The following is a 12,305-nucleotide window of genomic DNA, read 5'->3' on the forward strand; positions in this document are numbered from 1 at the left end:
ACAATAAAGGTAAAAAGATTCACCCTGGGAATTTGTATTTGTACTGTGAATGAAAATAAAGTGCCAGGGTGCATAAAAATGCATCAAATTAGTTCAGGTTAGGACTGGATGTTACAATCCCTGATGCGCATACTTGAGATTATGAGTGGGAGTAATAGTGCCGTCTGGGGGTCGGAGTGGACGCCAAAGGATTAGATGGATAGAAAAGTAGGAAAGAGTGTAGGTAGATGGATAAGTGAGGAGGAGCATAGGGAAGGAGAGATGACTCTCCATTGCTGGACTGGGCAGTGCACTCTACCTTCTCCTACTTCCTCATTTTGATAATAGATAATAAACTTTCTTCATATAGCACCTTTCAAAACACAGTTACAAAGTGCTGTACAATAAAACTACACACGATTAAAACACAAGAAGAATAAACCAAATAACATGTCATAAAATGTCATCTAGTTAAGTCAGGATATGCTTTCCAATAGAAGTATGTTTTTGGGAGACACTTAAACGAAGTCACTGACTAAGACAGCCTTATATCCTCAGGCAGGTCGTTCCAGAGCCTCGGGGCCCTGGTGGCAAAAGCTCTGTCCCCTTTGGTCTTCAGTCTGGACTCTGGGACAAGCAGATGACCTCTGCCTGAGGATCTCAGACTATGTAAAGGCTAATGAGGAACTAACAGCTCTGAAATATAATCTGGAGCCAGGCCATGAAGAACCTTACAAGTAATTAGTAAGATTTTAAGGTCAATCCTAAAACAAACAGGGAGCCAATGTGAAGAGGCTAAACTGGTGTGATGTGGTCGTGCTTCTTGGTTTTTGTTAAAAGCCTTGCAGGGGAGTTGTGAACAATCTGACGTCACTGTAAGGTTGTTTTGATTGAGGCAGGAATAGAGGCTGTTGCAATAATGATAAATAATGATGAGGGGAGAAGAGAGAAGAAACTAGCAGGAGGAAAACATACCTAACTTTAATTGAGGCGGAGTTTGACTGGTAGATTGTTGTTGCACATACTTGCAATTGTGGGTTATAGTTGGAGCCATGCTGGAGGAGTCAGGGGTGGAGGAGTTGGGGAGGGTAAAAGCTTTATTGGGGTCATTAGGTGGGTACTGTCCTTCACTGGTGTTTCGATGATAGGCGTGGGCCAATAAAAATAAAGTAATAGAATTGATAAATAATAATAATAATATAATAAAAAATGTCAGGGGAGGATCCCTTGGACCCCACGACACAGGTACAGGCTAAGCCCTGAATGTCCTGAAATCCTTAAAACGCCCCTGTGCACCTGACCTATGCAGGGCGACTGGATTTGTGCACACAGGAACCGTCAACAGCAAATAAAATAAAATAAAATAAAATAAAGTTAAATTAGATTAAATTAAATTAAATTAGATTAAATTAAATTAAATTAAATTGAATAACCCCTGGATTCCTGTCATTTTACAATTTTTTTCAAAGCAAGTTGAGGCCATTCTTGATGTAGTTGTTATCACCCTTTTCCACACACCGGTCGCTGTTTTATCGCCTTCCACTAGGGGTCGCTGTAACCTCAAAGAATCAGCTAACTTTCTCATGTAAAGAGGAATTTGCATTTGAGCAGACGGAAGACAGAAAGCATCAACACTGACAGTCAGAGGGGAGGATGCTGTGTCAGTGGAGGCTGCAGCCCACATTGGAAACAGCTGCTGCTCCGACTCAACGCCATTTCTCAACTTCTAGCTTCTAACAGCGACACTTGAATTAGCACTTAGCAGAGGGAGGATGTACCCGAGTTAGGGCTCTGTTTTTGGGCTGAATTTAAGGTTTCCTCTGCCGGAGTTTGAGCTCCTGTGAAGGTAAGTACGTCAGTGATGTTAACCCCTCTTCTACCAGCTGCTGACTTTTTCTTCAACGTGTGTGTTGCTTGTGACATTAGTGACAGTTTGCTAACATGTCAGTGTCGAGTGGGGAAATACAGCCTGTAAAAAGAGCCTTAAATTTATTCTGTAGCTAAATAGGTCAGCATTAAACTGTGTTGAGTTCATTTAAATCATTAGGAAACAAAAACAATGTTTCCAAAGCAAGTGTTTTGTGGTAATCAATGCTAATTATCCAGTGGAGTGCCATCATTATTACACCTGTGTTGAGCTGTGTGTCTGTCATGAAACTAGCAGACTTACAAAAGTCCTGCTCTCTTGATTTGCCTTTGTTCTTTGCAATATTTGGTCTGTTGTGATGAGAATAATTAGATATAATTATCATATATAGGAATAATTATAAATGCAATAGATAGTGTGACTGCACAGGAGCAAATTCATTTAAAAACTGTTGTGTTAAGACCTTGCTGTTGTTTCCAGTTTAAAGAGCAGAACTGATAAAGAACAGATCTCAACCCTGCAGCACTGAAACTTAATCGATTTCCAGCTGTAACACACACACACACACACACACACACACACACACACACACACACACACACATACATGCAGGAGTAGGCTACACACTGCCTGCAAATCAGATTGGGGCATATTTGGTGTTCTGGTGCCATCTCCACACACTAAGGTAGAAAGCATCCCCATTAAAATCATTATTCACATACTTGAGATCAAACGATGGTCCTGTCTCATCGGAGGACCTCTGACTCTGCTTGGCACAGATGAGGTTTGATAATCTCTTCAAGATCTTCAGGACCAAAACAGATATGAGGAGTCACATGGCTACACCGTGTTTGAGTTTTCATCGTTGTTTCTCAAATGTCTTCTCATCTTGTGTCTGTGTCTTTGCCCGCAGTTGCTGTTGCAGATGGAGCTCAGCAGGAGGAAAGTGCCTCTGTATGTGAGTATGTGCTCCAGTTTGAAGTCAAGTTTGAGTTCTCCAATTAATCTCAAGAGTTAGTTATCCCTGTGGAAAATCTCTGCAAATTGAGTTTGGTATGCAGCAGCCTCATTTACGAAAACTGAAAGTCTATGGCTTGGTTTTTGTGCTCGTGACCAAACTATTATGTTAAATAAAAATGTATTGAATGTTGCATCTGAGAGGATACAACTGTTTTCTGTTTGTGCATCAATACAGAACATGTAATTCAATCACTATAGTTACTGTATGTACTGTGCGAGTGTTTCAAATGAGATTTAGCTCTGGGGTCGATGAGGGCGCCATGATGACAGGAGACTGATGTTCTCGACTTTGATCAAACAGGGACTTTATTAGTCTTTGGATGAGACATCTCTTGGCTTTTGCTGTCGGATTATTTGAGCACTGAATCATAGTTTCATAGGAGAAAAAGTAATCCATCAGCACGGCAGTGACAAAAGCAGCCTTGCATTTGTGTGTTCAACTAGCTAATCAGTAACTCTGTGATTCATTCGCAGTGATGTTTTTTTATTTGTATTTTACTTACTCAGAGTTGGAAAAGAACATTTATTTGCTATTACGTTGATTTGTGATGCCTCTGGTCGTGTTAAACCTTTGAATGGATCTGTTGTCTGTGAGGTTAAGGTGCAGTCAAACAGGGCAGGACCATGGTCAAATATTGTTTTATTGGTTTCAGTTTGGTATATTAACAGTGTTCACAAATATTATTGAGAATTAGTTATTCTCTAAAGATCAAAGGCAGGAATACATTGCTCACACTGTTGTTAGGCTATTGAAGCCTTTTTAATTTGGCATGTTTTAATGTGGTTTTCCTTGTACCTGATGTGACATCAATGTTACCAAAAGAAACACCTGCTCAGCATGTACTGTGCATGCTTTCTACAGAGGCCCAATAAAGAGTACACTTATGCAACAATTCAATTTTAACCGCAGAGGGTAGTAAAGCTGAAAAAAGTTGACCAGTGTTTTCACAAGACTAGTCTACAGCGATGTGAGGCTTGGGGCAAAAGGCTAATCTCGGTGTACTGAGATGCTTACAGTGCCGTTGCTAATATGCTGAATCTGATGTGTAGTAGGTAATGTTTACCTTATTACAGGAGCGTCATGCATTCACTTGACAGAAAAAATCTGCTGTGTCTTCCGAATTAACAAGATTATTATGTCAGAAATATGAGAAAAGATTTCATGGGGAAAAAAATCCACTCTTGATTTCTTAAATCACTGGTTACCAACTGGTGGGTCGAGGTCCAAAAGTGGGTCACAGGCCCATTCTGAATAGGCCACAAGTGATTTACAAACATGTCAAGTTTGTAAAGAAACACTTTATTTTGAAGTACAGTGAATTTCCAGCACAGAGCCTTTATTTTAAAGTGCCGTTTTCTGCTGTAGAGCGAGTGACTAACAGACAGCTACTTGACAGAGACAGCAAACTAGCTCAGCGATATGACCAAACACAAGTATGACACTGAATGTATTGAATTCTGGGACCTCAAACTAATGATTAAGTAGAAGTCTGGCCCCCGTGGCTGGACCATTTGGGAACCACTGTTTTAAATTAAAGCTGGGGTAGGCAGAGATCTGGAAATGGCAAAAAATAAATAAATGAATAAGAAATACACCATGAGGCGACCACAAGCATACACGTGCTTCATACAAAGTGTAGTCACGACACTGGAATCGATAGCTTTGATACAGTAGCTTCAGAAATAGCAATATTCAACACCGTTTTCAATTCCACAAGGAAAAATTGACATTGAAGGCATGCAATTTAAAATTTTCCATTAAAAGATAAATATAACAAGGCTATAGTATGACAACCACAACTTTTCTTGATTAGGACTGTACCTACTACTGCACTGTAGTAAACATTAACAATAACTGAAACTTTTTTTTACATGAATGGAAACAATATTCTTCTTGCAGTGTGCACATGTTCAAAGCCTCTGAAACTGTCACACATTCAAAAGGCTAAAAATTGCAAATAAAAAAAAATAAGTGCCACAAACGGCCATACGAAACTGAGACGAATGAGCTGTTGGGTGTGTTTGTGTCAAGTCGCTGTTGAAGAAAACAAAGAAGAAAGTAGTCTTACACTATCGATACTGAGGAAAGTATGGAAACTGTTTCAAATATTCCGAATTTATGTGTATTAATAAATCAATATTTTTTTGACAGCACTCATACAAATATAAAAATAATGTATTACTGTTATAGTAGTCTCGCCACCAGACAATCAGAGATCTCCACCTTTAGTTAAGCAAAGCGTCTAAAGACTGATTTGTGAGTCTACTGTCATTGTAACACAGTGTTTCCCATACATTTATTCATTTAATCCAATTTCACTGTAGAGCTGCACACAGTGCATTCACCACATGAACGTGAACTTGAAGCTGCAGCCCTGAGCCTTTGTCTCAGGTTAGCAGAAGACTAAACTGTTAGCAACATTGTCGTCTTGTAGACTCTTTATGATAAGTTAGTCTTCCTTTTTTGGGTTGCTTTGCATTTTAGGCAGTTGTGTCCAGTGCTGGAATAGCTACTTTTCTGCAGGATTCCCCGCCATTGAATCAGACTTTGATCGAAGGGAGGTGCACACGCATCTGCATTTGCAGAGCAGCCAATAGGAACGCCCTCTCTGTGAAATGACCTGTCTCTCGTCATGGTGTAGAATTTCTAAAGCCTCAAAAACAGAGTCAAGAGGAGCTGCAGAAGTCTAGTTTTCTCTCAGTCCACTTGATTTACAATATGCTCCAAGTTTATTATTGCGTGTTTGTCCAGTGACAACAAAATGAAACTGTCTACCCCAGCTTTAACAGGAGAATCCTGTAAAGTCTGATTTTTCTGAATTAACAAGATTAGTATATCGTTAACATTTGCTAGCTGATGCTAAATATAAAATATAGCTGAGGTTAATAAAAATTAGTTTTGTAGGTATACTTTGGAAAATAAAAGTTTGTTATTTCATGGTCAGCATCTGGTCAATCACACAGAGGTCAGGAGGCTTAATGAGGGCACAGGAGAAGCCAGACATAAATTTGGTGGTAAACCTGGTGTTCTCTCTGTCAAAGAATAGCCGACTGGGGATAAAGAAATGGATAAGTGAACCTGAAGGTGGGATTAGGTGAGACGGAGAGACATGGAGGCAGGATTACTCACAGTGTCTCGTTCTGAGGCAGCGAGAGAATCAAAGAGAAAAGCCTCTGAGTTTTATAGCGTGAGAAATTGGGTCAGCTGTTAAGGTGATGCAAGGCTAATAGATAGACTCTCACGAGAAAAAGAGAGGTTACTTAAAAAAAACAACATCCTCACTCTGACACAATCCAACATTAATCTGTGATGTTCACTGCATCTCAAGTGAAGCCTTATAATTAACATTTTTTGGTGCACTGTCTTTCCTGCAACCTGTCTCCTCTACTCCTGTCTCACTCAGGCAGTTTGATTTGTTTCCCAGAATAACCCACACAGGGTGTCTTGTGGCTGCATCGCTGTCTGGTCTATTGAGGCCACTGTAGGTGGACAAATTGATATCTACAATAGATTTCTTCCCCTGCGACTGCTGGATGTTGGTTGAGAATGGCTGCTCTAAAAAGCAAGCTAGTGGTCCTGGAAGATTTAGTTTTTGGTCTGAGAGACTGATATTAAAAGCAGATGTTTAGTCTTGATATTTGAATTGCAAGAACTCTGCTTTCAAATTCAGCTGCCAGCTACAGTTGTTAGATATACTGCAGCTGTTAATCCACAGAAGGAAAGTTCACAACCACCAAACAACATAGTTGGCCCCAAAATGTTTAAAGCTGCTCTATCTGCAGTATCTTTATATTAACAATGAGTTAAAGGACCTTGTGGAGTGTCAAAGGTGTTGCTCATAGTGACAAACAACAGATAATTATTGCCAGACATGACAGTTCTCAGCAGCTCTACAAAGCTTTCTCTTCTAGCTTCTCTTTCAGATAATGTTTTGGTCACTGTTTGGGTTGAATCTTACAGCGCTCATCAACTAAGAATAAGCCAAATTCAGTACTCAGTATTGAATTAATAATCTAAAAAGATCCATTTGCCTAAACTATCACTTAAATGAATAAAGGGTCAGTTCACCCTCAAAACCTCAATTTTTCCTCTTATTGTGTGTAGTGCTCTTTATTAGTCTGTGTTGTTTTGTGTGAGTTGCAGAGTGTTGGAGATTTCGGCTGCAGAGATGTCTGCCTTCTCGCCAATATAATGGAACTAGATGGCTTCCTTTAAATACTTCTTTCATTAAACTTCTCACAACAAGGTCTGTGGATTATCACAAGTAACCATCATGATTTCTGGAAAGAGACATTGCTGTTGAGTTTTTCAAATGTACTTTAACCCCCACAAGTCAAATGCCATCTAGTTCCATTGTATTCGAATGAGGGCAGACATCTCTGCGGCCGATACGTCAAAGATGAGCAGCATGTATAATGCGAACGTGATAGAGTTTATTTAGAGCTTGCACAGTCTACCCTTAATTTTTTTCAGTTCAGCTAACTTTGTATCAGGTGTATTAATAGCCTAGAGTTTCAGTTGTGAGTGCTTTGAAACGCTATGTCTACCAACTGTGCTATGTTCCCCTGCACATTTTACACTGGACATGCTACTATATCTATGTAAAGTTATAGTTTTTTACGTAATGGTTTTGTGAAACTAATACCACACAAATATACCCAGGTGCTAATTACATTTTCTTAAGTTCCGTAGTTTTTAACAGCTCATTGGATCTTTAATATAAAGGTTTTTGTGCATAATATGCACATGACTGGGTGTTAACAGTTGAAATATGCCTGTAGTCCTTCATATTGATGATACCAGTAGCAAAAGCAGCGATTTAATGTCTGGTTAGATTCCTTTTATTCATGATTTGTTTTGATAGGTCCAGACTGAAATCAAAACTGTAAGTTTTAGACTGTTTTGGCAAAGTTCTTGCACAGCTGCATTTAACTATGTTGCCCTAAAAAGTATCCATAAAAGAATAATTCTGGTAGTGGTATCAAAACTCAGGTACTTTATTCCTTTAGGTATCAAAAGACTTTAACCCTACATAAATCAGTGACCTAGAACTTTAACAGCTCAACCCGGGCCTCTTAAGTGAGGCTGTAGAGTCAACTAAGCCTTTCATATAACATCACACACCCACATTTGACCTGCACAAAGTTTTTAAAGGCTACTAATCACTCTACATATCAGCTCTCCATTTCGACCTCAGATCAGAAGTCTAAAGTGTTCTGGCCTGATGGGATCAGAGCAGGTCTTTGCGGCAGACACTAAGGCATTCCTGTTTTTATTGAGGGGAATGTTTTATTGTATCCTCCAGAGGCATGCTGTCAGGGGATTTGGTGTTCTTCACAGAAATGTAGAACACTGAATCAGAAAAGAGTATTTACTCTAAAATAGGCCTGCATCTTTAGGAACAGTAATATGTTTTGCTCTCTAGAATCTTTCTTCTTTTATTTTGCTCTCAACTTCTCTCACTTGTCTTTATCTCAGGGCCAGGCGAAGGTATTTGCATTGCTGGAGGGTTTAGACTCGGTGCCGGAGGATGCAGAGGTCTACGTTGTTCTAGAGGGATCCACACTGGTTCATGTCACCAGGGCGCAGAGTGATGTCATGCTCTGCTTTATAGTACCTGGTATGTTTATGTGTATGCAAATATGATCTGTACTGTTTTGCTGTGTTACTGTACGTATTTTGGGGTAATTTTCCGTTATACATCAAAAGGGGAGAATTTATTTCGAAAACCATTCAGACATTGAACAGCACATCCTGACAATCCCCAGTTTCCCACTCCTGTCTGTGATATACTCAGGAACAGTATATCACTGTCTGAATCTGTCTGCACACACACACACACACACACACACACACACACACACACACACTTATACAACATACACACTACACAGTCTGTGACTTGAGGTCTGGAAAAGCACAGAATCTTATCAGCTTCCTCTCAGGAGGGAAACAGCTCCATAAACAATGCATCAACATTACCGAGCCTCTGTGTAGGTTGACACAGACAGCTGGCAGTCCTGCAGGCTCGCGCACTCTCGACAATAGCTGGACTATTAAAAGCAGGTCTCCTTCTCCATCAAAAGAAAAAAAAAATGCCTTTATCGGCATACGAAATGAAAATCTCACACACTTGGTGATTCTCTAATGTGCTTAGGGTCTGGGCTAGAATATATAAGCTATATTTCAAAAACCATACTGCTGGTTTTGTATTTTTAGCATGTAATCTACAAACTGTGTATAATTTTAATTAGTTTCAATAATTTATCAGAGACTCTAGATCTTATTGCACCCAGGTGGCCGTAGCCTGAGTGTCAGACTGAAGCTCCCAGAACCTTCAGTCTGATATGGCTTCCATTGAAGGCGATTTACAAGGGGGAGGGGATTTGATTTTTCCCTAACCAATCAGTAGAGATCAACGACTCACCCAGAATCTGACGTCATTAGTATCCATGCCTCGGGGGTGCCGAAAACAAGCGAGCATTGCCCGTTTAAAATGTCTCCGTCGTCGTGCACGCCCAGCTGCATCGCCGTTAAATCCAGTTTAGCAGCTTCCTTAATTTGGTCCTCCATTAACGCGAGTAGTGGCGAAATACCTCGATAGCATCGTTAATGTGGTCTGTAGGATCTGTAGCGGTTGCCATTGTTGCTATCCTCACCAGTTACCCACCGGCGTACAGCTTGACATCAGCGTGGTGCTGATTGGCTAATCGCTAGACCCCCGGCGTTCATTGGTCCGTCCATCGTTTGGACGAGATAAATCACAAATTCATTGAAGTATGCCAGACCAGAGATGCAAGCCTACTCAGTTGAGTGGGCGGGGTCTATGGTCTGGAACCAGGCTAAGGTGGCCGACAATTTCAGCTTATTATATAACACTGGCTTGAAACGTGTTTGAGATAACCAATCAATCATGTTGTCTTCTGTATCGTAGTTGCGTGAGAACGCAGTTGCAAGCTGTGCCATATCACAGAATTAGGCAGAAATTAGAGAGAACAAAGGCTACATGAGTCTCACACTATATAACAGCTCTTTCTCATACAAAGAGATGTAATCTGTCCTCAGTAAAGTCTGGCTTTTGTTTCATTGTGTTCCTCTGTAGGACATAACCTGGCTGAGGTGGTCTCTGTCCAGGCCTACCTGATCACTGAAACCACACCCCTTATATGGGTGGGCGGAGCCACACTGGAGTATGTCCAAGATGATGCTCAGGTAGGGAAGATGCCCAAATATGATCCTATACTCTACACTGAATCTAAGTTTGTGCATCCCTGTGGTAAAAATGACCTGCTTGTGCACAGATTATTCATGCTGTGCAAATTATTACACTGTTCCGTTATTAGTGTGACGTGAATCACTGACCTCAAGTCATGAAATTCTCCAAGTATGTTGTTTTTAATGAAAGAGCCCTTGAATCATCCCATACATTGGGGTTCTGGCAGGATGCTGGTCAGTGCAGCTGTGCATTTCCAGGACTTTTTCAAACCACGGCAATGATTTTGACAATTCCTTTGTGGAGTGTGAGGTGCTGGAAATGACGTGTTGCAAGCTTTGTACCACATCACTGTGGTTCTAGAGAACACACAATAATTAAATGTCATGTTGCTGGATGTTATGCATAGACCACGACCTGTAAATTTCATGCAAATTTGATAATCCTTGTCACATAAGGCTGACTTCCTGTTATTGCCAGGTGTTGCTATGATGCTGAGTCAATATGGGCACGTAAATGTCTTCAGGACTGGACTCCGATCCAGCATGTGAAGTCTGGGGCAGATTTGACTATGCAAAGTCAAGTTACAACAGCTTACAATTGCCTGCCTCACCATGGCATGTTGTTCCGTGACAACACAAAAGCGTCACTGTTGGCATCATGAAGGTTCAAAAAGTTCTGTACTTGTAAAGTGCCTAAAATGGAGTGTTGTCACATGATCTATTGCATCATTATTTGAGCTATCACTACCCCTTCGCAATTTAGTGTCACAATAGTGTGACAGTTATACCAACCAAATTTCAAACTTATCTGATAGACCCTATAGGTGGGGTTTGAAAAAGTTTGCATAAAACACATAAAAAACAGGCCTTTGGGTGGAGCTACTGAACCCCAATGAGAAATATGTCAGAAATGATGAGAGCGATGTGGTTACCAAATTTCGTGAATATAGGAGTAACTTAACTAAGGTCTTCCACACATTAGGGGGCGCTATTGAGCCCGCTAAACATGCCAGATTTTCACCAGTTCTGGCATGTGGGAAAATTTTTCATGAGTTTTCAAGCATCCCAAGCCCCTCAAAAATATGTGATACCACAGCAGAGTAAATATCTTTTCAAAAACAATTCCTCATACTTTAAGTGCCAGGGATCTTTGGGCCCCTGGCACTTCCGTCCACGGGCCCTAATACTCTCACCTCTGTTGCACAGAGGTAGTTTGGACACTGCTTGGTTTTTGTATTGCACACCGGTTATCACAGATTGTATCTTATTCATGACTGCTTCTTTCTCAGGACCTGGCAGAGCACCTGGTAATCCACGGACATTGCCTGAGCTCCACGGATCACAAGGAGCTGAGCAGCCTCTTCAACCTGGGCCAGGAGAGCTCTCGCTGGGCTATGGATCGTCGCGTGGCCTTGGCCATGGCCAATCTGGATATCCCCCAAAACTGGAATGTACTGGGGAGCAACAGTGGAGAAGGTGAGAGTGGGATTATTTTATCTCAGTGAACGGGCATTCCTGCGCAGATAGGTTGATCAAAAGCATATTCGTTTTTTTATCATACAACATCTGTGAACACTTTGAAATTATAAAATGTTTAAACAGTGCACATTAGATATATAATAGATGAATATATGTAACTTTGTAATGCAAATTGGCAGATGAGGAAGGTTAAAGAGTGTTTTAATTGGGTTTATAGACAGATGCAGTTTTGTTTAAAGAGGCATTTACTTTATTTTATTATTTGCACATCAATTTCTGAACATAAATTCTTGAAGACAGTTTTTGTCATAACCTCATCTCTCAGAATTGTGCTGGAAACCTGGAGCCAGTGCTACCAAAGGAAGGTGAACTCTTCAACTCCCCTCCACCCCCACCCCCCCTTCTTCTCCACCATCGTTCCCATTTTCCATGCTCACTGGGCTAAAATCGGAAGTGAACATGGTCACATGTGTGCTTCTGTTAAATTCATCAAAGCCAATTAAGCGGCGTGTAATGTGGTTAATAGAGCCTTTCCTTCTGGAAGTAGCCCTCGGCAGAGCTTAATAAATCTGAGGGCAAGTGCGCATATGTGTGTGTGCTGACCAACATGTTTACTAGATGCCACCATCTGTTTCTATGATCTGAGTGTTTGTGTAGGGCCACCTACATAAATAACAAACTAGATTTAGCATTAACATAGTTAAGGCAGTCTGTTTCATTGCAGCGTCTCCCTCTAAATGTCTG

General features: G+C 40.7%; 1 protein-coding gene across 6 annotated transcripts in view; it reads left to right on the forward strand.

Moving 5' to 3' along the window:
- The first annotated feature begins 1,611 nt into the window (after nucleotides 1-1,611).
- The window catches only part of LOC125890027 (rho guanine nucleotide exchange factor 28-like), a 61,508-nt gene continuing 50,814 nt past the window's right edge, over nucleotides 1,612-12,305 (forward strand). For all 6 annotated transcript variants that reach the window (XM_049578402.1, XM_049578405.1, XM_049578406.1 and 3 more), the window contains exons 1-5: nucleotides 1,612-1,825; nucleotides 2,760-2,804; nucleotides 8,346-8,487; nucleotides 9,970-10,079; nucleotides 11,372-11,558. In XM_049578402.1, the coding sequence (XP_049434359.1) occupies nucleotides 2,772-2,804; nucleotides 8,346-8,487; nucleotides 9,970-10,079; nucleotides 11,372-11,558 (472 nt within the window). In that variant the 5' untranslated portion in view covers nucleotides 1,612-1,825; nucleotides 2,760-2,771. The remainder of the gene's footprint in view (nucleotides 1,826-2,759; nucleotides 2,805-8,345; nucleotides 8,488-9,969; nucleotides 10,080-11,371; nucleotides 11,559-12,305) is intronic.

This window comes from Epinephelus fuscoguttatus, linkage group LG6 (genome assembly GCF_011397635.1).
Source record: "Epinephelus fuscoguttatus linkage group LG6, E.fuscoguttatus.final_Chr_v1".
NCBI lineage: Eukaryota > Metazoa > Chordata > Actinopteri > Perciformes > Serranidae > Epinephelus > Epinephelus fuscoguttatus.